Raw genomic sequence first — 27949 nt, forward strand, 5'->3', positions numbered from 1 at the left:
TACTAACTTCCCCATCAAATCAGCCTCACTCCCCTGCCCTCATAGTCCCATCTACTGTTTATAAAACCCTGCCTAAGGAGATCTGGAGATCTCAAAAGCTTGAACAACTCTAGTGATCTTTCCATTTGTCTATTAATGCAGATTTTGGGATGATGGCAACAACCACTGTATGTCTGTGGCCAGCTTTTCTCTCTTCATTTTAAGTCATTGTAGAGTACCTGGGTTTGAGGGGTTTGAGAAGAATAATATGAATTCATCATTCAAGAGAAATACATGAAAAGATAGTAAGGTAGAAGGAGAGGCAGAGATTAGCAGTCAGAAACTTGGGAGAGGGGATGTTTTTTCTGTGAAGTTACAGTCACTTGAGGGGAATGTATGGATGAAACATTGTTCCAAATGCAGACTGTCTTGCCCAGTATGTTCAATCCAGGAAGCCCATCAATATGCATGTTCAGATAGTAAAAAGCCTAAATTCCCTGCATGCCCTAAGTCATGGCTGGCTGAGTCATGCTGGGAGTTAGGCCTTTGTCTAAACATGAATATGATCGTACCATAACTTGACTAATCCAGTCCTTTGAAAATGGGATAAATTCTTAGGTAATTGATGTTATTGGGGACGGACTAAGAAGAATGAAAAGTACAGTAAAGTTCCTGCAACATCACTGCATGTGGCATAACATTATGTTGTGTTGGTAGCCAACTGTGGCATTTTGCGACATGAGTGCTCAGCAAAATAAATTTGGGTTTGTCACATGTGAACATTGCTTTTGTTTTTGAACACACTGAAAGACGAACTTACTATGTTAATTTCCTTTCCTATGCCTTTAAAACTTCTATGCTACAAGTTTTACTCCTTTAAAAGCTCCTCTGCCACAGTTTCTGCATTGTACTGTCTTAAGACTGCTGCATGGATTGCCCACTTTTATTTTCTCAGCTTTTGTTTCCCCAACACAATGAGACCACCTCTGCCTTTGCTCCCCACACTCCAGCAGAAACTGGCCACCACTGGTCAAATCCCAGAATCCTTAGATTGAGTCTGTCATGTAGGCCACCCTGTATGTAAGAACCTAGTGCCTGAAGGCCAGAAGTAGAAAAATGAGACATACTTTAATTGTCCTGTTTCACCAATATTTCACTCTAATTCTTTCTTGGAATTGATCAAGGAAATGCTATGTAAATGAGCTCACTATACTAGTTACTTCCTCCCTTAAGTGACAGGGAATAGTATATGAAAGCCCAGCATCTATCCCAAGGTGAGAACTACCATTGGAACATTATGCCTGAGCTGGTCTACAGGCACTCTTGAAAATAACTGCTGGATTCTAGTGTTGTTCAAAATGTTTTTGGCAGCTCTCATGCGAAATTTCGTAAAGCAATTCTGCAAAAGTTTTTACTGTTGCTTATTTACAAGATATTTGAATTATAATGAGAAAAATCTGTCTTTTCATGTTTCAAAAAGCTGCATAAGAAAACAGAATTATTTAGTTACCTGAATAAGCTTGCTGCAAGTGAGCAGGCAGAGGTGTGTGGGACAGGGCTGCTGCATGCTGAGCTCCTGGTTGTAAACCCTTCAGTAAATCTGAGATGGCATAAAGAAGGAAAAGAAAATTAACTAGAAGAATTGAGAGTGAATGGATGCAAACCATCTGGGTTTGCATGGATTGAACAGCTTCCTGGTACATTTTCGAGGAATGCATTTATCAGTATATATAAACTGCACGCACATTTAAACAAGCATACAAAGTTAAGGATAAATACTGATTGGTATTGCTTCCATTTCTAGGTTAAGTCATTCAATAGCAGAACAAGAAATAGTTTATCATTCAGCAAAGGAAATTCCTTTGTAGTAAAGAAGAATTTATTCAAAGATATATAGCAAAGAGAAATCCATTCAAAAATCAGAACTAGCTTTTAAAAAAGGTATGTTCTCCTAAACAGCTTTAATATCAACAGCTCTATGATTTCTAATATCATACTACTGCTACTATCCATATACTGTTAGTACTATCCGGAATGTATAGAAGAAATCTTTTATAAAAAAGTTAAATATAATCCAAAAAAGCAAAGTTTCCATTTTCTGTCATAAGGATATATTTAATCAGTCTTCTGGGGTGAAGTATATCACAGTCTATCTTTCCAAACAATGTTTTTCATATTCAAATGAGAACAGTTAAAATCTGGGAAAAACTTCAGAAATAAGTATATGTATATTGTGCTAAACACATACATGACTAAGATCATAGAAAATAGCCATTAACAAGAAATAAGTATAAGTTGTAAAATACTGCTAAGTATTTAGGCAGTGGACTTTTTAGGTGGATGCCAAACAAGATAGCTTGACTTACTCTGAGCTAGGCTGTGGTGGAAAGCTGCTGAGGTAGATCCCGAGGTGGTTGTCACTCCAGCTGTATCTGTTCCAAAGCCAAGTAGCTCCAATGGAAACTGAAAGGGCACGGTCACAGGAACAAGGCTACCCAGCATCCCAAAAGGAGCCAATGGAGCAGACGTCACATTCTGATTCGTTACAGACAGGGGTGATGTCATGAGAGTCAAAGGTGAAGCATTTGCCAGCAATGATGCACCTGTTGTAGACTGTAGAGAGACAGCTGTTACTTTTAAACATGTTTTATAGCCTTTTTAGGGCACTTCCAAGAAATTAGTTAAAATATATCTGAAATGCTACTTTAAGTAAAAAACACATACAGTTCAAGCTTTCCTTCATGTTACTTTCTGCATTGCTCCTGATACACTCTGTAGTAGTAAGTATACTATTCCTTTTTTCTTACCATTAGTGTAAATGACAGATTTACATATAATTGTGATGATTTTAGGTTGAAAAGTTCCTAATATTTTGACAACTGCTGAACATTTCCTCACTTTGCTCCAGTTACGGTTGCATTTTAAATATAATTTTCTAAACTGGGTTTCTGAAGGCAGAGTGCTTTACAGCACATCCAATGCATGTTTATCTAGCAGATTACATATGTTTGGTGTGGCTTAATTTGAAGCATCTTTATTAAACTGTTTCCAGAGTAGTGCAATTTATGTATGTGTCATCATCCAAATATGTTCAATTTTATTTTAATCATGGAATTGAGAATAGTTAAGAATCTAAAGCAATTATTTAAAGGTATGTACTAAAATTATCTAATCATTCCAATCAGCTTGATCTCCCAGAGTCCCATCACTTCACTAAAGCAATAATTAACCCATCAATGCTATTGATCAAACTCAAAGATCACTTTGGTTGGGAAGAATGGGAGATCCTGTTTGATTATATGCTAACTGAAATTTTAAGTTCAAGCATTCTTTTAAAGAAACCCAAGTATCCAGAGATGGATTACTAGACCAATACAAAATCATAATGTTACAGAACAGATGTGGCACAATTTAGAGTAGGCTAGACATAACTATACCAGTTTTGTAATTTCCCAACTTTAGCATGCTTTTAAAGCACATATAACATTTCTCTAGTCAGTACCCCTCCAGTTCTAACTATGCATTGTATGGATATGTTTTGTCCACTATCACTATCTGTCATGCAATTAAGTATCTTCTGATACTATTGACTCAAAACACCAGTAAAAAGCTTTCTGGATCATCAAGAAGAAACACAGATCTAGGACATGACAGCATTAAGCATTTTCTAATATTATGACAGATACCTAATATTAATTTAGAATTTCTAGGAAATAGTTGTATGCTATGAGGAAAAACTAGTTTAATACATTCCTGTATCATACATTTTCAAAAATGTCTTTAATGATTCATAATATTGTACCAGGACTCAGAATATCCAGGTTCTAATACTCACTTTATTATTATTATTATTATTATTATTATTATTATTATTATTATAACATTTCTATGCCGCACCTTGCGACCATGAAGTTTACTGGGCAACTTTCTATAAGTCACTGATTCTCAAACTAACCTACCTCATAGATTAGATAGGAAGAAAAAAATTGAGAGAAAGATTATGTAAATTGCCTTTGGGTCCTGCAAGTGAGAAAAAGGTTGGATAGATATGTAATAAATAAAAGTTCTACTAAATTGAATGCTATTTATTCAGTAAAAAGATTTATTGGATATTTTATGCCAATTTCTGGCATATATTTTGGCCACATTCCATAAAGTTAAGAATACCAGAAAGATTTTACTCACTGATTTTTTCTGTTAAATTCTCTCTTATTTCTCTAAGCAAATTCTTTTATTTTAGAAAGTGCTTAATAACAAACTATCTGTAATTTGTTTTCTCCTGTTTTTGTAAAACACGTTAATCCTGACATACTATTTAAATTCCCTTGCTTTTTAAAGTTTTGCTTTTCTATCCTGGATCTCAGATAGTGATGTGCTTTATGTCCAAAAAATAAACACTAATGCAACAGTTGTTGAAGAAAAAGAAAAAGGAGAGTCTCTTTTAGAGAAAAGTCAGGGCAACATGCTGTGAAAATTATTTTGACATGTACTTTAAACTTTTGGTAATCAAACATATCTCACTCACTCCACACATAATCTAATCTATTCCACAGTCAGTTTTACCCAGAAGCTCAATTAGTATACTTCGTTCCTGAGTAAATATTTAATAAGAGCAAAGCTGTTCTTAATATTACAGGTATCTATTTCAGTTTTCATACTTAAAGGGATGGGAGAATAGATTTTGTTAAGAAACAGCAAAATGAAATAAAAAGCTGTATGAATGTATCGATTCCAGAAAGGTTTAGAAGATGAATTTTGGGACCTGAAGAAAGAAGCAAGAAACTGCAGAACTTGAAATAAGGTTTTCAGAAGTTAAGGTCTGGATTTGAAAGGGCATGTACAGTATGACCCCCAGTACTGTGATACAGTCTGCATGACTCCCTATCAGTGTAGGAGACAATTTTTATTGAGATTGAGGAAGGATTGATCTTTGTGTCCTTTCAATATCCTGACAGGTGAGTACAGGAAATAGAAAGAGAAGCTAACAGAAAGAAAGTGGGTGGAAAAGAGTTTTCAAATCACTTTGGCTCTGGTTCCAGCTACTGCCACTATGCAATCCCTAACCACTTTCCCTCAAAGGCATGCAGCTCCCAAGTTTGTCACCCAACCTTGCTATATAGCCAGAACAAACTGAATATATTTAAGAGCATTGGTGGGTTTTTGCCAAGAGCGAATAGGACTTTCCTCACCTACTTCAGATGCTATAATTCCTCCCTTTGTAAGCTTACTCTGCTGTGTTGTCACCATGTGTCTCTCTCCACCCCACATCACTGACTGCCAATAGAAGTACAGAGAAACGTACAATGTAAATCACATTACAATATTGAGTAAGTGATCCTATACATTATGGGACAGAATAAAGCGCTACTTTTTTCAGTGCTTCAGAATGTGTTGTTTTCCTTCTGCACTGCAAGTTTTGTCCCTCCAGAATGTAAAGGATTAGCACTCCCTACACTCTGAAGTACTTGATATACATTCATGCTCCAGTCCCGTATGTGCTCACCTATGAGTAAGTTCTATTGAACTCAGTGGGGTTTACTTCTGAACAGACACAGAATTTCACTGTTAACTGTATTTATGGAAGGATAACAATCCAACAACTTAATGAGCCTTGTTATTAGGCCTCTAATAAAATTTCACATTCAATACCTACCTGCACACTGGCTGGTATAACTGTAGACCCTGAGGCAGAAGATGGTCTATGTGGAGTTGACAATTGTTTAGTAGCACCCTGTGTTCCACTTCCTGCTGCTCCAGAGATATTAGTCCTATTAGCTCCACTGGAATTAATGTTGCTGCCCCTGTTGACAGGTACATTCATTCCAACTCCACTCAAGTTATTTTTGCCAATAGTTCCAGAGGCAGAAGAGTTGGATAATTTTGAAGGGGCCTGAGGGTTCTTTGCTGGTTGAAGGCCTGAGGTGCGATTAGAGGGCAGTAAATTAATTGTAGGAGACTGCCGACTGACATTTACTCCACTTGGCTGTTTATGAAGGGAATTGTTGCTGCTGGAGTGACTACTCTGAGATACTAGTGCATTTGAACTGGAAGAACTGGGTTTGGGTGTTGAGGTGGACTTAGATGATGACAGTTTAGGTGATGCAGTAGGCTTGGATGTAACAGAAGGCTTGGGTGTTGTGGGCTTGGGAGAGGCAGCAGGTTTTGGGGAGGGAGCCATGGGGAAAGGAGGCTTGAAACCCTGGGCAGAAACTTGTGATACCATGGCCTTGGCTAAATAGTTACTAGAGGTAGAGGTGCTGGATGTTGTCCGAGACACAAGTGGGTGAGCCAACTGGGAACTACTCCCAGAGGTGGTATTAGGCAAAGGAAGGCGATATACTACTGGTTTATCTGAAGTCTTGGTAACTGGGGAAGAACAGGACAGTTTGGGATTGCTACTTAGTTTTACCACAGGGTTGGTCTGAGATTTACTAATAGTTGCTTGTAGAGGAGAAACATATTTTTGTTGGGCAGCTGATTGCTGGTGAACCTTTGTCACTTGTAATGTTGAAGAGCCACAACTTTGGGCTTCTGAAGAGGTTACAAGGGCAGCTGTATCCTTTGGCCTCTGTGAAGCAGAAGCACCTGTTGACTGAACTTTACAGGAGGAAGAAATATGGGCTTGTGAAGAGGAAGCAGCTTGAATTTGGCTTGACCTCTGTAATCCTTGTTGCAGAAGCTTAGCTGGCAAGGGTTCTAATGAAACCTTAGGGTTTTGAATTGAAGATCCAGCAATAAGGCCTGAAGAGATACCAGTCTGAAGCAAATCCTGGGATTTCTTTGGTACTGGTCCTGTGTGCCCAGCTATAAGACTTGATGAATGTGGTGTCTGACCAGTCTCTACTTTTTTTGAAGATGACAGAGGTAACTTGCTCATTATACTTGCTAACTTCTCTTCTCTCAGCCCAGGCCGAGGTCTTGAAGTTGGTGTCTCTCCAGAGGGACCAACAGGAGAACTCTTAGCTCCATTATTAATAACAGCCAGAGCATCAGAAATAGAATCCAGTGAAGGTGGATTAAAGGAGAGATCTTCATCTAGTGAGTCATCCAGACAGATTGTCTCTGGAGCAGGGATACAGCTAGAATTGGCCAGAGCACTAATAGGTGTGCTGGTACTTGAAGCAGGAACACAAGCTGAAGTAAAAGCGGTACTGGCTCTTTGCTCCTTCTTTGGACTAGAGTCCTAGTATAAAGATAAAAATAAAACATAAAATAAATTTCCCAAAAAAAGGAGGTAGATGTTTCATGGAATGCTTGCTTTTTGAATATTTGTAATCATTTACAGATCCACCAATGTCGTTTTTCTTTCAGTGTTATGATACCAAGTTAGGAATGTGTTTGTTTACTTACTAATAGAAGATTTGAAAAATTACTGCAGGATATTTAATTTTTAAAATTCTAAGTATAAGCTGCATTTTAAACAGCAAGATTATCTTCTCTAAAAGAATAAAGACAACAGGAACTATTTATTTCCAAATGAGATTCCCCCACCACATACTGGAGATGATCTGTTCCAAAATGGAGAATGGCTTCATGTAATGCTCTCAGTTCTATCTTGAACAAAAGATGGTTAGAAATCAGTTCCCAGAAAAGCTTGCAAAGACCCAGATAAGACAAGCATTTGATTTGCTTGAGTTGGCTGACTTTATTTATTTTTGTTATATGTTGCTATATCTTTTAATTGCAATGTTATGCTTTTCCTATTGTTCTCTATCTTGGATTTGACAAAGGAACGTCAAGCTTCAAAATTTATGCCCAAGTGACATATGATAGAAGCAAATCCATGTTGTTAAGTATGGGCCTGCCCAGCCATGTCTTAAATAAGGGGGAGGCATGATTTAAAATATCAAAAGGCTAGGTGGAGGATGTGACTAAAGGCTCGCTCCATTCTTATTCCCACAATCCATCCTCCAAGGTCTTCTTTCTACCAGTAAGGAACAGAAATCAAACATCAGTCCAACTTGAATAAAGACTTGGAACAGAAAACTGATAATGGAGAGCATGTTCAGCATCTTATAGTTCCCTGGTGTAACTTAATCACACTTCCTTAAATGTGATTAAGGACCATATTTTAATGTTCCATTGTTTAAAGACTCTGCTCTACTGACATCACATGAGTTTGGGCAGCACATGATACATCTGAATTAATTGCTATACCAATTGGAATGAGTAGAATACTTCATGATACTTATGTGTAGAAAGTTCATGGCATTATATGTATCAAATTCAATTACAGCAGTGCAATACTTTTGCCTTGTTCTAGAATTTTTTTTTTACAATAAAGAAGGGAAGCCATTTTTTTTTTACTGAATCAGCTTATGTTAAGATGTAATAAAACACTGTAGAAGCACAAAAAGGTAGACCTAGTTGCAAGCAACACTAGCTCATGGCCTATTAAATAACTGTTTGTTGTTACTTGTCAAGCAGGCAATCAAACAGGCAATGTTCCCACTCAGTTACTACAGTGTTTCCCTCCTCCTTTACCCACCCAACTGCCACTATACCCTTATATCCCAACTGCCTTCATGGTAAAGGAGCACTGAGATATTAAGAGGTTGGGTTGTGTCTTGATCACTCTTGCCTGCTGCCTCTGTAGCCTACCAACCCATGATTTTAGGTTTGCATGTACTGTAAACCCATGGTTTAAACAATTTACAATCCAACAATAAACAAAAGCTTTTCTTCCTGGGTCGATCATGTTTTAACCCAAAGTTCTGGGTTCACTTATAACAACAACCTACAACTCAATAAAACATGGTTAAATCAACTTTGCTTTCTTACTACTTGCAAACCAGGTTGCTGACTGGTGCACACAACCCAGAATTATGAGTCAACTATGGTTGTTAAGTACAAAATACAACAGTAACAAACAACTCAGGGAGTGAGAAAGCAAATCACAGTTTGTTAAATTGTCTGCCAGACAAACACTGGGTAGGGCAATAAACTATGGATTATATAAACCATGGGTTTGCATTGTGTGCAAACCAGGTTAGTCTAACATACTGTATAAGACCGTTGTGAGGACAAAATCAAGATTCCATTATGTTGTCCTGAACTCCTTGGAGAAAGCATATATTACAAATGTGATAAATAAAAAGCCAGGTTGACATTTGAACTACCAATCGTAAAATCAAAAGATGCAATGGACAGTGATGACTACCTCTTGAACCTGATTTTTTATTTCTTTACTTATTTTACTTTACTAAGTGATTTCATGACTTACCTTTGCTTTGGGTTTAGGTGCCAGAATCACCTTCTTCTTTGCCCTAAAAAAGAAAGCACAGAACTAATTAGAATGCAAATCTATATTTTTAGTTGGAATGGCCTTCAGTCCAATTGAAAATGCACTGACAACAAAAACAAGTCTAGTTAAAGTAGATACCTTCAAGGAGTTAATAAAATGAAAACAATAGCTAAAATGTAGCCCCTTTTCTGCAAATACACACCTTATGCATTTATCCAGTGCTTTCCTCAATTTACTTCTCAGAAGATACTTCCACAAAACCCTGATCTGTAAATTCCTATACTAAAAAAAAAAACTTGCTCCAAATTTCTAAGCTTCTTCCTGAGTTCATGTTTTGAGGCAACTTTCAAGAAAAAAAAAACCCTGAGAATTGGTCAGCTATGCATATGAAGCATGAATATTTGACACTTTGAAAAATAATGTACAGGCTGCTGTGGAGATGAGCATTGATCTCCTTTCCAATAGTAGCCCAAAAAGCCATGCCACCCAGATTTGGGCAATATAACAAGGTGTGCCTTGGTGGGTGATTAAGCAAACAGCACCCAGAGTGTGCTGGTATACTTTAACAGCTTAAGAAGACACCTTGGCTTGTTTAAGACATTATGATTCTGTAAACCCAACTAATGTCATCATGCATCTTTTAAATAAGCCACTGTAGTTCTCCCACCCAGGCCTCCAGCTATCTCCAACATGCATCTCAGCTGTCAAATCTCTAGATTCCCATTCATTCATTCATTCATTTAAACATTTCTATGCCGCCCCATTCGCCGAAGCCTCGGGGCGGCTCACAACATAAGAAAAGGATGTTTTGACATGGCAATGGGTGGTTTGATCATGACATATGACTGAATATTTTGACAGTTAGCTGTCAAGAAAAACAAAAGTGTGTGTGTGTGGGGAGGGAGGGACCTCCTATTTGGACTTTCTTTGGGACAATGTCCAGGGTGGTACCTTTTGCACTCCCCTGGACATTGCCCCAACTGAAGCCTCAACTTCCTGCAAGTGTGACAATGCAAATGTCCACAGTGAAACAAGCACAGCTAAAAATATTACAAGTCCTATTTTTTCTAATGTGTACAAATAAACCTGCCAGGTTTATTGGCTCCTCCAAGGAACTGCTTGGGAATTTTACAGGAGCTGTAAGTAATTGTCAAAATGAAAATTGTAAAAGTGGGCTGTCAAGCTGGCTTTCATAGCATCTGATAAAAAGAGGTAAAATGTTAAAAAAACATGGTGACCCAATGGCTTGTGATCATAGCAGGAGATATCTAGCCAGTGTCAGCTGCTCCCAACTGCTGTCTGAGCATCTGTGGGGCAGCTGACACTGGCAAGTATCAGGGTAAGCTTGATAATGGAGGTAAGGAGGTTTTGCTGCTTTTACCAGACAAGTTGGTGGTTGATTCCTGGTACCCATGACACAGTTGGTCCCTCAGCTTTGGACATCACAACAGCCCATCATTGGTGGAGCCCATGGGTTGTCAGGGTGACTTGTTGCCCATAAACAAACCACCCTGCAGGAATCAATTTCTACAATACAATAAATCATTATGGATAACAACCCATAGTGGGCTATCATGTAATGTGAACTCAGTCAATGTGTTTTATTTAAGGAAACCTGTCACAAACTTTGAGTCTGAACTATACAAAATGTACCAGTTCAAGATTCCTACAAATATCATGATTAATCCATCAATATAGCAAATTCTACACTTTAGTACCAGCAGGAAAACAGATGCAACCATTGACAACCAAATTATTGTCAGATTGTAAGACTTTTATGGAAAGCTAGCTCAAAAGAGAAGCATGCATGTGTTGATGTTATACTCACGGAGCAGATGTGAGATGACTATGAACACTTCGGCTTTCTTTAAAGAGCATCCTATAGAGAGGGAATACTTCAGTCATTTCTCCAGAATTAAAATCAGATTGCGAAATGACCATGATATGAAGTCATTCATTCTTGCATATGGGGTAATAATAGAGCTAAATATAGCTAAAAAGAGCTATACTAGTTTTCAGTACAGGTAACTGCTGTGCTAAAATATTGCTTATTAAGTACTGCTATTTCTATTTAACAAAGCTGAGCAAATCTCTGGACAAAGCTAATCTCAGCAAATAGATAACATGTTAACATATTTTACACATGAAATGTTGCTGGTTATTCTTTCATGGTACTCAAATGTCTGCACGGCTCCCACAGTGGAGCAAAAACTAGAGAAATGCAAGATAAAATACAGTGGTACCTTGGCTCACGAACACCTCAGTTCACAACCAAATCAGGTCGTGAACAAAAATTTCATAAAAATTTTGACTCAGGTTGCGAACTCCACATTGGGTGGTGACCACGATCATGGCCATCTCCCCCCCTCCCCGAGAGGGGAGATGACCATGATTGTGCTGGAGGTTCGGGGGAGATGGCTGAGATTGCGCCCGTCTTTCCTGCATGAGTGCAACTGCAATCTCGGCTATCTCCCCTCCAGCACAATCGTGCCCATCCCCGCTGAGCACGCCTGTCTTTGCGCCTGTCTCTCCCCCCCAGCACACCCGTATTTGTGCCTGTCTCTCCCCCTCAGTGTGCTGGGATGATGGGCGCGTGCAGGGATGACGGGCGAAATCGCGGTCCTGCTGGGGGGGCAGGGAGATGGCCGCGCTCATGCTCGGGGTGGGGGGGAGAGATGGCCACAATCTTTGTTCTTTGTCACTTTGCTTCACATTTTTCTGATTTAAAAAATCGTTACAGAATGGATTAACCTTATTTACATTGAACCTTATGGGGAAATTTAACTTGGCTCAATATAAGTTTTAGAGTATACCATGGCACTACTGTATGCTGAATTAATAATAATAAATTACAGTTACATTGACAAGTTATAACACCTCCACTCTAACAACACAGTCCAATGAAACTAAGTTTTTGTGCAGCTAGGAATATGAACTATAATAAGAAACAAAGTTGTTGCTTGAAATAAAGAAAAAAGTAAGCAGAACATTAAGGTCCTTATTACAATTCATATTCTCAACTGCACAAAAACTTGGTTTCCAAAAAACATTTTTCCAACTGCACAAAATGTGTTAACCTGTACATTATAATAAAACCTAACCTGCACACCAAACAAGCTGCTTCATTGCCTTTCGCTGATCAAATTCTATTGAATTACATCAGATCATCCAAGAATATCCTTTTGATTATTCCATCTCTACAATATGATTAGAAGAGTATGCAAAAAGGCATTCTGAATTAGTATACTGAACTCTATTTTGGAGCTTCATCCCTAGAACTTCTGAAGTTACTTTTGTCTGGGCTTACCTTTTGTGGCCAGACATGACTTCGTGACTAACAACACCTTTTGTGGCCATAAAATAAGCTTTTAAGGGTGCAACAATAACCTGTCACTTGTATGATTTTACTGAATGTTTTATATATGCCAATTCTGAAATCATAACATACTGAGTGTTTTAAGAATAAGGAAAAAAGTCTTATAAGCACTGTAAAGTACACACCTAAACTCCAAATAACGTTTAATTCAGCACAAGTCATAGCAAGTAATACTTAATTCTAAACAGGCATCATACCTTGCTTGCATCCAGCCTTTGGGCCAAATTGGCTTCACCACTGTCTCCATAAAGGTCTTGAGGTAATCTTCTGCAGACTGGCTTTTATTTGGCTCTAGCTCATAACATCCCAATTTAATCTTGACAAGGTTACACAGCAAAGCCCTGTTGAAAGAAATCAGACAGGCTTAAATCTATCAACATTAGTGGGTGCCTCCCATGCATAGATCCTCCCCTCCACCCACCAATTTATCTGATTTGTTGTAGATCTACAGTGAATGGTTATCTAGCTATAGCTCCTTTGTAGTCAACATGGTTACACATCACATTCTATATTATATAAAACAGTTTGGTTTTTCAAGGCTACAGCTTTGTTCTTATCAGAACTCAATCCAATCTGTTTGAGACCCCTTTTCCCATTGAGTGCTTTTTTGCAGCACTGCTTTACCCATAACAGGGACCCTGGAGCCAGTTGAGAGTTCAGAGCAAGTTAAACACACATTTCAGACTTTCACATTTTGCTAAGCAACAAAACAGTTTGTATCTCATCCATACACCTTCTCATTTTCTTCCTGCAATTCTGGGATAAGAGCCAAGAGACTTTAAATAGTATGGGGAAACTAGATGCTGCCAACACCTAAGCTGCTTGTATGAGACAATAATAAGAAACAGAACAGAGGCAGCAGAGACATTCAAAAAGCTTTCATGTGATCCAAATAAAAAGAAAGGTTCTGAGTATGATATTGACATAGCCAAGAACAGGATGAATTATTCAATGGGGGCAAATATATAATGGGACGTTATATAGTACCTGGGAAGTATATTAAGTGAACTTAGTAAGAAAACATCAGTCTTGGCAGTTTGCAAGGTAAGATTAGAACATTGTTAGCTAACATTAACAATCTTGTTGATGTTATGCCTTCCTGTAGTTTATTATTAAAAGTTGCAGTGCATTAGATATACATAACCTTACATTCATGATTATATCCACAATTTTGCAAGGGAAGGGAATTAATTTGCTATTCTATTTATTTATTATTTTATCTATACCAGCCAAAATGCAAATCTCTCTGGGTGGTTCACAATGCTAGCACTCCTCCAGTCAGGGCCTGAAGTGGGCTGCATTACTTTCTGCTGTGGCAATTGGAAAGGTACAAAAACAATGTAATATCATACCTCACTGTCTCATCCCAGTGGAATTTTTTTCTTGGTCCTGCAATCCTCTTTCCTGGCTTCTCATCCTCCTCCTCCTCAGAGCCATTCTTGTCACGCTCATCTTCTGCTTGCATTCTGAAACAAAAAGAGCAACTGCATTGTCAGCAAGAGTCAAAGCATGCATGTACTTATTTCCCTATTATTAGGTTCCAGCATATACAGGTTGTTTACCTGTACCCAGTGCCTGAATGGATAAATATAGTATACCACTTATAGCATCTTGCCTGTGCAAAGCAACCTTCAGGAGCATTTAGAGCTCCAATTAGGGAGCTGGGGCTTGTGCCCTCTCCTTCACTCAAGAAGAAATCAAATACCTGTGCACACCTTGGACAGCAAAGTGAACACCTTCCTATTCAGTACTTTTAAAACTACTGTGCAATATAAACAAGTCTGAGGGGCAACCAAAATAGGCAAGAAGGGAAGGTTGTGGGACCACAAAAATGAAAAATTGCAGGTAAGCAAAGTGCTTTCCTTTATGATCTTTTATCTAACATATAGACAAATTGGTTAGTTGACAACCTAGAGATGGGTGCTGCTTCCTCAAGAAAATAAAAGAGTGAAACACTGCTCCAGCAAAATCCACATCTATCCACAATATTTAGGAATCTGACAAGCACTGGCTATGCAACAGAAATGCCTCTTGAAAACAGAGATGGTAACAATAGTTCTACAAGGATGGCCCTTAACTAAAGTTGGAAAGAGCTGCCTTGCATGCCTATAACAGAGTAACTGCAAAAACTATGGTGGCTACCCGTACTTCCCTCTCACCTGGTCCCTAAATGAGGTCCTAACTAGGTTACAAGTTTGTTTGGTGAGCTTGCAGGCAAAGGAGCCAGCCTTGGTAAGGATTTTCCCATACAACTGCAGCACTTCTTAAAATACACGAGCTGTGCCATGGGCATGCAGCTTGTACAGAAAGGAAAAACACAAAAGCAAAATGAAATAATAGCTGACAAAGTTAAAAACTGAAAGGAAAAATAGATAGCTAAAGCCCGCCATACAGAAAAACAGCAGTCAGAAGACAGCAAATTGGAAGGCATGTACAAATACTCCAGATCTTTCTGAAAATAGAGGATATATATCCTAGCTCCCCAATGAAAGATGTAGAAATCTTCCCAGAGTTTAGGCTCTGCTATGTGATGCTGCAGAGAGACCAATAAAGGAGGAATGCAATCTCCTAACCTCTGCTACTCATACACCATAAATATTTTCTACAGTAAAAGAAGCAATTGCTCAAAGATTTCTCCCTTCCCCCAACACCCTCCCTCTCTCACATACAGCGCCCAAATACTTCAACATTTTGCTAAAAGGGTAGTGGGGTCTTTTATATTGTATAACAAATGGGGAAAATGGAACACTGCAAATCCAAGGTGATTCATTGATTATTACCATTATAAAAACTCACACTAAATACTACAATCACTGTTCTATACTGATGCAGAAGTTAAACTTGTTAGCCTTTCAGTATTAGTTTTTTGCTCATCTGAAAGTTTTTAGTTGAGAAAATAGTGCATGTATGAAAACATCAATGATTTCCCAGATCCATACATGAATGATAAACACCATATACTACTGCACCACCAAATAAAAAAAATAAATCAGCTTCTTTTGCATTAACCCAGAGTTAACGTTGGAGTTGTACAACATGACTTTTACACAAATAAGCCATGTTGAGAAGTAAATGGAAAGGAAATGTCTGCAAATTTGATAGCTAGCAAATAAATGGGGGGATTTGTGCAAATATAGGTGTTTGGTAATAAATGCAGGAGAAATCTGGGCCTCGCATTATCTGTTCTATTACTGCAGGTGCATACATTCCACTATTTACTTCCTAGCTAGTGGAATCAGCTCCCAAAGGAAGTGTGCCTGGAGCTTATGCTTTATCTTCATCTTTCTTGGCACCAGGTAAAAACCCTTTTATTCAATATTTTAACAGTTAAATAATTTTAAAATATTTTATAACAATCTTTTATCTTGTTTATATTGGATTTTAGTGCTACTGTACCCCGGACTAATTTGAGCAGGGCTGTTGTGGGCTCATTGTTGTTATTTTATTGGTGTATTATTATTTGTTGTTTTTTTGATCTTGTGAACTGCCAAGAGAATTGTCTTGGTTGATGAGTGGTATAGAAATCAAATGTATACATAAAATTTGTGAAAGTTTCTCTTCCATGTACTTTGCAGTCCAAACTATTGCACATATATTCCTGACAGTACTTTCAAACATCCTGAGATGGTGACAGAAAAAGGATGGAGCCAAATGGACACCCACCATCCCAATCCATTTCATGCATCTACCTTTTAAACTGCCAGGGAACTGCAGCAACTGCTTAGAAAAGAAGCCATAGAAAGGGCTAAAACCTCTTTCTGAAGTAGCTAATATTCAAGAACATGTTAAAAATTAGGGACATTGAGAAATTAGTTCAATGCTCAAAAGCAAGAGAATCAAATGTTCAAAGGGAATATTGTATCACAATCTCATTTTGGTGCAACCATTTTCAGTCTTTCTGAACTGTTCTACCTTCTCTTACTATTACATCATCCTCTGTCCTGTGCACAGATTAGGTTATATGTAGTCTTGTCAATTTTCCTAAGGTAACCTACACCAGTTTTCTCATTCTTTTGACAGGTGAAATATGCAAAGAAATTGATGAATCAAAACTACATTTCATACTACATGACATAAAGTCCAGATACATGCTAGAGGCTGCTGGAGGACTGAGGAAGGCAGATGAGAACAAGCCATGGAAAGCCCACATGTCTGTTGCACACAGAATGGGTTCTTCTGGGAAAAAACCACCATGGCTTATTCATGAAGTGGCTTAGCGCAATGGGTGAACCTATCCCATGCACACACACACACGTGTGTTGTACCTAAATTCTCAAGAAGCATTCATAGAGGGGCTCAGTATTATTTTATTTTGAGGGTCATATACCAGATTAATTAAATGATTTTTCAACTAAAGGTTTAAACCTGCCTTCTTCCATATTGTGGGCAGAAGGAAGGATCAAGGTCCTAAGATAGGCTACTAGTGGTAACATATGGAAACAGAACCTTAGCTAGTAAAAATAAACCTTAACCAACCAAATTCTAGAATTCTTTCAAATATGATCTGATCAGAAGGAAACTGTAAACTGTATTTCACTTTTTTTGTACAATATGGCCTGCTTCTAAGAATTGAATTCCTAATGAACTATTTTTCAAAGAATGTATTACCCAATGAAATAAGATTATATAATAATCTATAAAAGTTTATGCCATTATACAATTCATTAATCTTTAAGGTGTCTTAAGACACTGTTGTTTTCAAGAAATTTTGAACTTTATGGTCATCAATGGGGAAGAAAGAAAGGAAGCAAATTCTGAGGAGGCAAAAGGAAAGAAAAAGAGGTGAAGTTCAGGGAGAAATGGACAGTAAGAGCCAGGACCATAAGAGTTGTGGCTATGGGAGAGGGATAGGATCTCCTGAAGCTGGAGTTTGGCCAACTGCAATCATTGCTATGTGAAATACAACACATTAAAGACAAGCAATAAGAACTTCAAAACAAGGAATTGTTTCCTTGTTCCTTCAGCACCACTTTTAAAACTTTACCACTTCATTGTTTTTGAATTATTATATCCCAAACTCTATTCAGTTTAGTATAAAATTCAAAAGAACAATCACAAAACAAGTATAGAAGGCAGTAACTGCACTCTTTTGTTCAAGTGCCAGCATTATAATCATCTCACTTTCTTCCATGAATCAACCACATTAAGAATATCCCATTTGATTCATGTACGTACTTGGCATTCTTGGCCTGACTGTGTGCCTGGCAGTCCTCCTGATATTTGATTATTTGTTCAGGCATGACATCAATGACAGCCAGTTTCAGTTTTTGCAATGGTTCCTTCAAGCGGTCATCCTAAGAAGACACAACCATTAAAATAGTGATGCAAGCAGTCTAACCAACTGGTTTATGTACTACTTCTCAAAGGCTGCATAATTCCTCTCATCCTGAACAACCGTAAATAACTGTCAGTTTCTAATACAACTTTGGTTTTGATAGTAAAATTATTAGAAACTATTCACTCCGCTTTTATGTAGAACAAAGTTAGCCTATCATACTGGCAATAAGAGCCATCTTTAATATGAGACATGAGAACACAATGATTCTAGAAAGTAGATGGGTTAAAGACCTGCATGGAAAAGCAAGATTAAGCCAAGACAGTATGCCTCTTTCTACTGTATTTGAAAACTCTTTGCTGTAATACAAGAAGTCCCAGTATTTACTGCAATGTTTATTTTTGGGTTTTCTCGTCCATGTTTATTTCCATAAGTTTATGTAGTTCATAGTAAACAGCAGCATTGATTGCTCATGAAATTTCAGTAAAGTTTATCCTTAGTTGCATCAGTGGTATTTTAGAACTGTAGGTTTGGAAGCCTGCAGATCTTCTACCTTAAGTATAGCAAGCCTGTTCATTTGGTTCTCTCTCCAGTTTTCTTGGCTTCTTCAACCTTACCCAAATTGGGAACATGAGACACAGCATTATTTGTTAAGCAGAAAACATCTTTCTTATTCATCACAGAAAGCACCTGTCCAATAGTAACTGATGCCATTCTTTCAACAGGAAAGAGCTATAAGCATTAAAATTTACCTTTCAGGCATTCCTTTCCACTGATAAATGTGAAGTAACCCAGTGATCAGACCAAATCCTGATTAATGTTATGGTAGCTTGGAAAAGATCTATCCCCAGGCCAGCTTAACAAGGAAAGTGAGGCTTCCATCTGTCGCAGGAAATCTGGTCACACCTGTCCAGTGCATCATATATACCTACAGTTCTGTGGGCTACCTATCAAGCCTCCATACTGGGCAGCAGTCCATGTTGCTCCGTTGGTAAACTTGTCTTAGTCTTATGTTGTCCCCACCACTATCACTTTATGCACATCCCTAAGACTACATATGGTATGCAAGGAGATTAAACTCTCACTCCAGTACTGAGAAGGTATCTCTGTACAATTCACCTGAACTTTTAAAAGCAACTGAGATGTACTGGCACAAGTTGTTAAATTAGCGACTGAGCTGCTGGCATTTGTATAATTTATAATAAAACAATCCTAAATACAGAAATCACAACAAGTGTTAGGCTGCTTTGAAGGCTATTTGTGCATGGAATATATGGATAAAAACAAGAAAAGCCATGAAAAACTAATTGCTATAAGCATCTTCTCCAGTTTTTTTGATATCATCCAAGTATCCTCCTGTCCCTTCTGAGTAATTTACAGGTGACAGGAATATATATATCCTTTCTCTCTCCTGAAGAAGCTATTATTATTATTATTATTATTATTATTATTATTATTATTATTATTAGAACATTTCTATGCCGCCTCTTGCCGAAGCCTCGGGACGGCTTACAACACAATAAAATACAATACAAAAATAACAATATAAAATTAAAATTAATAATATTAAATAAATAAATAAATAAATAATATAAATGATATAAAAGAAGTTATAAAAGAAAAGAAAAGAAAAGAAGAAAAGGAAAGGAAAGAAGTCATCCTGGCCAGATGAATAAGTGAATATTGTTAACAATTAAAATGACGTTTAAATAAAAAGGTCTTCACCTGGCGCCGAAAAACAAATAACGACGGCGCCAGGCAGACCTCTCTGGGGAGCACATTCCATAGATTGGGTGCCACCGCAGAAAAAGCCCTCCTCTGAGTACCAACCCTCCTAATTTCTTTCACGGAGGGTTCCTGAAGAAGGGTCTCTCCCGCAGATCTCAAGGGGCGGTCGGGTATATATGGATGTAAGCGCTCCTTCAGGTAACCAGGTCTCAAGCCGTTTAGGGCTTTATAGGTCATAACCAACACCCTGAATTGGGCCCGGACTTCAATGGGAAGCCAGTGAAGCTGTCGGAGGACTGGAGTCATGTGAACATAACGCCCCGTCCCCGTCAGCAACCTGGCAGCTCTATTTTGAACCAACTGAAGTATCCGGACCGTCTTCAAGGGAAGCCCCACGTAAAGCGCATTACAGAAGTCAAGGCGGGAAGTCACCAGCGCGTGTGTCACCATCGCCAGGCAGTCATACTCCAGGTAGGGGCACAGCTGATTAATCAGCCGAAGCTGAAGGAAAGCGCTCCTCGCCACCGCTGTCACCTGAGCTTCCAATGAAAGCTCTGGGTCGAGGAGTACTCCTAAGCTGCGGACCTTGTCCCTAAGAGGGAGTGCAACCCCATTCAGGGCCAGGTCAAATCCACCCTCTCCGAAGCCCGATCCGCCAACCAACAGGACCTCCGTCTTGTCTGGATTGAGCTTCAGTTTATTGGCTCTCATCCAACCCATAACCTCGGCCAAGCACCGGTTCAGCACAGCCACTGCCTCACCTGGATTAGTGGAAAATGAGAGGTAGAGCTGGGTATCATCAGCGTACTGATGATTCCATAGCCCACACCTCCTGATGACCTCTCCCAGCGGTTTCATATAGATGTTAAACAGCAAAGGGGACAAAATGGAGCCCTGTGGTACTCCATGGCATAGCTGCCATGGCGCAGAGCCATAGTCCCCCAGCACTACCTTCTGGAATCGGCCGTTGAGATAGGAGCGGAACCACTGCAAAGCAGTGCCTCTGACTCCCAATCCTGCTAGCCTATCCAGAAGGATACCATGGTCGATGGTATCGAAAGCCGCTGAGAGGTCCAGAAGAACCAACAGGGACGCACTCCCCCTGTCCTTCTCCCTGCACAGGTCATCATACAGGGCGACCAAGGCAGATTCAGTACCGTACCCAGGTCTGAAGCCAGACTGAAATGGGTCCAGATAATCAGTTTCATCCAAGAGTGCTTGGAGTTGTCCCGCCACCACCTGCTCTAACACCTTGCCCAGAAACGGGATGTTGGCCACAGTTCTATAGTTAGTGGCCATCTCTGGATCCAGTGACGCTTTCTTCAGGACCGGACGGACTACCGCCTCCTTTAAAGGGGCAGGTACCCAACCCTCCCTCAGAGAAGCGTTAACCACTTCCAAGATCAGGTCCCAATCCCGTGCTTGGAATTATTTAATAACTAAGACGGGCAAGGGTCCAATAGGCAAGTAGTGGGACGTACTTGTCCAAGCACCTTGTCCACATCATCGGGCCGCAATAACTGAAATTCATCCAATAATTCTGGACCAATCGGCCGCATTGGTGTCTCCCCAGAAACCTCTGATTCATTAGTGGAGTCCAGCTCGTGATGAATCTGAGCAATTTTCTCCCTGAAATGCCTGGCAAAGTCGTCACAGCGGGCCTTTGAGGGTGGAACCGGATCTTCCTTGGGACCCGGGTGAACCAGGCCTTGCACCACTCGAAAAAGCTCCGCCGGACGGCATTGTGAGGAGGCAATGGAAGCGGAAAAAAACTTTTTTGCCGCCTTCACCGCCACAGCATAGGCCTGATAGTGGGCTTTCAAGTGTGTTCGGTCAGATTCATCCCGTGATTTCCTCCACGTATGCTCTAGCCGTCTCCCAACCTGCTTCATCACTCGCAATTCAGGTGTATACCAAGGGGAAGAGCGGGCTACATTCAGGCAAGAGTGGTACCAACAGACAGATAGGCCAGCAGTTGATATTTGTGGGTGATACTTTTCAAGACATTTAGGCCAGTTTAATATAATGAAAATACCCCACTATTCCATTTCTCACTATGAACAAATGTTTTAAGTTACAGAAAAGAAAGATACTAAGTTTTTGGGAAAAAGTATGGAAACAAGCCACCAGGTGAGTTCACATGACAGAGTGATTCATCCTGCAAAAAACTACACAGTGTGGGTTGTTCATGAGGTAACCCATGGTGTGCCTGGGAATAGAGCTCCTTATCTTCTACCTCAGTCCTTCAGCAGATATCCCAGGGCCTGAGCAGCCTACTCTGTTTGCAACATCTTTTCAGTTGCTGCTACACCTCTCTCCCACCCTTTTTCCCTGTCAAAATCCCTGCTTAGTCTGTGAAAGACCCTATATTAAAAGAAACTCTTTATTAACAGCTGTCAAAAATCTGTGCTCCTGTAAATGAGGTGGAATACACTGTCCCCCTTTCCTGAGCATCTAGAGTCCTTCAAAAGGATGGAAAAAAATGGAGTACACCAAAACTCTCAAGCCCACAGTGCAAAACTAGAGGATCTGGCTGCAAAGATGGCAATATACTCACCACCTCTTTTCCAAGTAAATATCTTTTTGTAGTTGTGTTTTTTCCTTGACAGCTTATCCCCTGATTACTGTCAAGTGAGAAGTAAAGTTGCCAAATAATCTTGCTTGCCCAATGTCCATGACTTGTACCTACTGCAGCTTTGACAACAGGCACTTACCACAATGCTCAGCAGGCTCAGAGGAGCAAGCCTGCACAATGCCAAACTTAAAACAAAGATCAACCAAATTCTTTAAAAAAAGAAAACTACAAAAATATCTGCCCACATTTTGGGTGAATAATTTTTTTGGAAAAATGCAGTGACTCAATGATAATTGTTCCAATGCACTCCTTAGGCACTTTGGAGGTGCTGTCAGAAGAGATGCTCTGTCACTGGCAGGGACTGTGAAAAGATCACTTAAAGGAGAAAAGCTCTGGCAGCAGCTAAAAAAAAAAAGGCTAGAAATAGGACAGACACTGGGCTAGTGACAAATGCAGAAAGTGGTTTCTGCTGCTCTTCCAAGTGTCTCACTTGTTGCTTCCCTGGACCCATGATGGGGTTGGCTACCTGGGTTTGGATATCACAACAAACCACTGTGGCTCCAAGAACCTCTAAAACAAGCCATGAGTATAATGGTTGCTTTTTTGCCCCAAAATATGCCACCCTGCAGGAAACAATCCAGACTTGCAAAAATGACAACCCACTGCGGCTAGTTATCCAAGATATGTCATGTGAACCCAGTTATGATCCTAAATGCATCAGACATGTATCTCGCAACTATCTTTGGTTGTTTGACAGGTAGTATTTTATTGCTACTGCCTATAAACCTTTGGCGAGCCAAATAGAGTCCCACCTCCAAACAGATCCTACACACATGCCTAAGTATAAAAATACCTACAATACAATACAATTTCCCTCAAGCTCCTCTTAAGCTTTTGAAAGAAGTCCTCATAAAGGTACAGATATGTTAACTAACATGACGCTTAACCAACAGAACTCTGGTTCTGAGAGGGAGTATTAGAATCCGTAATACAAACATGACCCAGGGGCCATACTCTTGCCACTGCCGCATTTTATGTTGGCCAAAAGGAAAAAAAAAAAAAAACAGTATTGGCTGCAAACACTCCAGAGACTCACAAAGGACGTATTTTGCTTGAAAACAAACTAAATTTGGCACATTTGAGTCTTCACAGAAGTTTGTAATTGAGTTTTGGCAGGAAGCTACCAATTATTTTACTGCTGGTATGTAGCAGTAGGGGCAGCAGAAGCTGCAATCAAGGTCATGGGGTGGGAGTGGATCATATGCTGCCCTTGAGTTACATGTTGCCCACCTAGGCTATAATGAAATGCTTTTTTGGAACTCAGAACTATACTCTCAAGGGTTCTTCTAGAAAAGCATTTTATTTAAAGTATTATCCCACCTTTCTGATTTTTTAAGACAAACTCATTTTAAAAATTCAAAAATATTAACTAGGAGAGCAACACTATCAATCCCCAAATGCTTGCTCAAAGAAGGGTGCCCTAAAGTATTCTAGGAAAGTTAAGCTTCCATTTTTTTTTTGTTTATACTAGAAAGTTAGAGACTATCCCATTTGTATTTGAAGTGGGCAGAAGACTGTGATAGGAACAATTCATAGGGGGTATAATAGTACTACTGCTGACAGAGAATTGTAAAAAGAATACTTGCAAGACTCAAAGGATTTGTTCTACAGCAAATATACTCTGACCCTTCTTTTACAGTCTGTATTGATTAATGTACACTTGCTGCAGGCACTTTTACCTGAACATTGAGGTGCAGTTTCTTCAAACGCTTTATCAGTGTGTCCTTATTGCATGGAACAAAAGCCTCAAGGTGAGAATACACTCCATTGCGGATAGTAGGATTCAATTCCTGTAACTGCAACTCGATACTGACAAACACAAAACAAATTCACAACTAATGAGAAACACGTATGGATTTGGCTTATTGTCCATCCTAAGGGCATTTCATACTTTAGCTATCTAGTCAGAGGATCTAATTTCCCTTTTTCTGCATGAATTATGTTATTTGTATCAGAAGACTGGACTCACAGCACTCAACATTCAGGCTGACAGGACAGTCAGAACAGATTCATAGTCCCTAGAATGGATAAAGTTTACACTGACATGCCAACATACCCTGTGCTTATTTACCCCAACTCCACTAACCATTTAATTAATCCTCAGTCTTCCACACAAAATGTAGTATATCTCACTGTTCCATCTGTGGTCACTAACTGCTTCCTGCAGTCAAAATTGATCTGAACTGTAAGCTCTTGGAACAATTGTATTTCTGCTCATATTACTTGATAAAGCATTACATGATTAATGCTACATAAAAACAACACAATTAACATACTAACATTTTACAGAAATTAATATAGAAATATCAGCTGTGCTATTACTATGTAACATAAATTCTAATATAAATGCAATGTAATAATAATGTCAATAGCAACTACTATTACTTATCAGAGCTCTACAATAAGGATTCCTATGTATGGTACTCTTTGAAAAGTCTTCCACGAATCAATATTACCAATGAATTTTTCCTATGAGTCACTTAAAGAATTTGCCTATTTGATCAATTAGGCAAATTGCTCAGGCAGCCATTCTCTTCCTTAAGCTCAACATTTTCCTGAAAGCAAGGCAAGTACTTACTCGAGCAAGATATTATTCATGTCCTGTGTAAAGAATTTTTTCCTGCCTTCTTCATCAAAGAGCTTGGCAGCCTAGAAACAACAATAAAACCCAGATACTTTTAGCACACCTCACCCCAAAGACCATCAGAATGCCTATGATCCACAATTTATACAGCCATCACTGTGTTATCCTCTGTTGATTTGTAATCATAAGACATAAAAAGTACTAAAATATATTGTGTGAGAAAAGCTTAGTCCAGAATGCCAGTTATTATGTTTTCTTCACTCAGAAGTAATCTTCTGATATGATTTACCAAATGCTGCCAAATTAGAATTGTCAGATTTAAGCATTATGACAGGTTCCCACTGAATGCATTTTGGTATGGCATACAGAATCTTTGAATCCTGCAAACCTTAATTCTTTTAAATTAAAAGCTTTTCTAAGTTCAGCTGCATAACATCGTAACTTTAATTGTTTGAAGCTGTAAGGAAAACCAGAGCACTAAGTACAGTTTAAAGCATTATGACCTCTAAACCAAGTCACTAAGCTGAAAAAGAAGTTTGTTGTACATTCTAGTATACTAGGATCTTTTCCTAAACTTAAGGTCCATGGAGATACTGTAAAATACAGTGCATCCCTTGAAATATTTTAGAATCTCAGGGCAGGTTAATATCTGTGTGTATTCATCACTCAGGATGAGTGGATATTATCATCAGCATTATTCAAATATCCACATGAAAACAGCCACCACAAATTTAAAAAGCCCAGATTTTACCTTGACTTCAGTTCGTGACACTAATTCACATATTCAGCTGTGAGCCATCAAATGATCACATATCAAGCAATCATGCATGCACAAATCAGACTTCAATTAAAAAGGGAATTATTTCATTTAATGAAACCATTGATAAACTAGAAGTGTAGATTACTTCACTAGACTCTACTATCAGTAGAAATATCTAATATTGGAAATTGAGTCATGTAACTGCAGATCGATTGACAGCTCTTTGGTGGTACATGTAATTTTGATTGAAGTTTTATTTAATAGGCAAGCAATGATTTCTAACTGGTATTTGTAATATATCATTAGAAAGAACAAAAGTATCAGAGAAAGCACATTATATGCACACATTTAAAAACAGTGGAATTAACTTTATATACCTAGAAGTAAACAGGCCAGCTACCACTCTCTATTAGATTGTTTCTAATTTAACAGACTTCTTTAACAAAGTAATACTTAGATTTGGCTCCGTGTTAAGCAATTTGGACGGTAGTCACTCTTATAAAATCCAGCAGTAGGAAAACTACACTTACAATTCTAAGATCTTCAACACGCTTTTCCAAGTGTGCTGGTAAACCATCTGGGAGGGCAGGCACCTGTTTCAGTGTCATGACCTCAGAGGTATGGGAGGGCTGAGTGATACTTCCATTCTCTCCTGATGGCTCTGATACTGGACTACCGTTGGAGGTGCCATCAAGCAGCCTATCAAAGTCAATGTCTCCCAGCATCTCCAGGGCATTTTCAGCTTCCTGCAGGAGCTCGCGTTCATTTGTGCTGCCAAAAATAGAGAGGACTGGATCTGTGATGCTGAGGTTCAAGTCAGACACATCATTTCCGCCAGTGGTGGGGGCAGCAGGGAGTTTATTAGATACAGAACTGATAGCTGCCATTGTGGGACTCAGATTAGGTTCTTTCTTCTTAAAGGCTTCTTTCTCCTTCTGAAATTTCCGGATCATAGCCGCCAGTGAAAAAGAATCCTTGTAGAGCTTTTTCTTCTTCTTTTCAGATTTGTGTGAATTTAAGGCCATAACACTGCAAAGAAAACAGAAGTATGCAGTTTGACAGAATTAAATTTGTCCAATTTGATTCCCAAATAGTAAACAACCTGAAAGCTAGTTTTTCTTGTTACTACCATATTCTTCAGTCTACTAGTAGCTAACACAGTGAAAGACTAACATTGTTAAGCGAAGACTACATTCCTCATTTTTATTAGTCATTTCATGATATCTGTTATGATTTATTTGCTCCCTGGAAAAAAGTTTTCAAGGATCCTTAAGAAAGGCTGCAAACTGTTATTATGTACATATTTCTCTGTTGTGTTGTAACAGGTTAACATATTTAGAAGTACCATTTGTTTAAACTTTGGAGCCATACTCTCTTAAGAAGCTCTAGCTATTTTAATGTGTTACGTTATTTGGAAAAAAAACCCATTGCTTTATTTGTGACTCTACCACAACTTTATTTAACTACATTCAACAGTTCAGAATTGAAATTCTGGCAGGATTAATTTGGTACTTGCTCAATTCATTCACTGAAACAGAAATAAGCATAAAAAACCTGTACCCCAGCTGTTTAGAAACTTTCATTTTCCGAGGTTTTTTCTCTTTCTCTGCCTCTTCCTCTTTTCGTTTGCGTTTCTTCATGCCTCGATCCTCACCATCTTTCAATTTAGCTACCTAAAAGGAAGAGAGCAGGGAAAAACACACACAGAAAATAAGTTCAGCAATAACTATTATAGAACTAAAAATGTGCAAGCTGCCCTGTGGAATCAGATCATGGTCCATCAAACATGTCTTTTCATTTTCAAAACCAAATGCTTCTGGAAGCCTGGAATGGTGAGGATAGCCACCATCATTCTTCTTTTTGCAAACTATATGGTGTCAGACTTCATTAAACATGGGTGAGTTTCAGATAATGTATGCCAGTGCTGCAACACCTGCACCAACTTGCTATCATCTTCCAGGAAAAAGTCAAGGTGTGGGATATCACTTCTAAAGCCTGTTACTTGGTCTTACATGCTTCAGTGACCAACAAACTTTTCTCTTTTTAAATATCACAATAGTTAAGCATCAACAGCTGTGCTTTGCATATAAGATCCAAGGTTCAATTTCTGGCATCTCAGGTTAAAAGGACTTCAAGATACGAATGGGAAAGATTCTTGTCAGTAAAAGTAGTCAGTACTGAGCTAATTGGACCAGCTGTTGAATAGAGGTGTAGAAGAACCAAATTCAATCTTGGAGGTGTTCTCAGGAGCTGCATTCCAGTGGTGGGCAAAGTCAAACACAGAAGAGGAAAGGCAAAAATACCAACATATTCTAGCTTAAAGCATCTAATGCCAGTAAATGCACTTAGAGAGGCATTTTAACTTTTT

The 27949-nt window shown here is 38.8% G+C and overlaps 1 protein-coding gene across 1 annotated transcript in view; it reads right to left on the reverse strand.

Annotated features, from left to right (window-relative positions):
- Nucleotides 1–27949, reverse strand: part of UBN2 (ubinuclein 2) — a 49466-nt gene that overhangs the window by 11288 nt on the left and 10229 nt on the right. Inside the window, exons 5-16 of the mRNA XM_044454894.1 lie at nt 27142–27254; nt 26112–26610; nt 24816–24886; nt 23917–24046; nt 17775–17893; nt 13952–14065; nt 12797–12940; nt 11052–11102; nt 9203–9245; nt 5633–7162; nt 2346–2592; nt 1490–1579 (exon numbers count right to left, since the gene is read on the reverse strand). Coding sequence (XP_044310829.1) covers nt 1490–1579; nt 2346–2592; nt 5633–7162; nt 9203–9245; nt 11052–11102; nt 12797–12940; nt 13952–14065; nt 17775–17893; nt 23917–24046; nt 24816–24886; nt 26112–26610; nt 27142–27254 — 3151 coding nt within the window. The remainder of the gene's footprint in view (nt 1–1489; nt 1580–2345; nt 2593–5632; nt 7163–9202; nt 9246–11051; nt 11103–12796; nt 12941–13951; nt 14066–17774; nt 17894–23916; nt 24047–24815; nt 24887–26111; nt 26611–27141; nt 27255–27949) is intronic.

This window comes from Varanus komodoensis, unplaced genomic scaffold, assembly GCF_004798865.1.
Source record: "Varanus komodoensis strain SLA01 unplaced genomic scaffold, ASM479886v1 scaffold8, whole genome shotgun sequence".
In the NCBI taxonomy this organism is placed as follows: domain Eukaryota; kingdom Metazoa; phylum Chordata; class Lepidosauria; order Squamata; family Varanidae; genus Varanus; species Varanus komodoensis.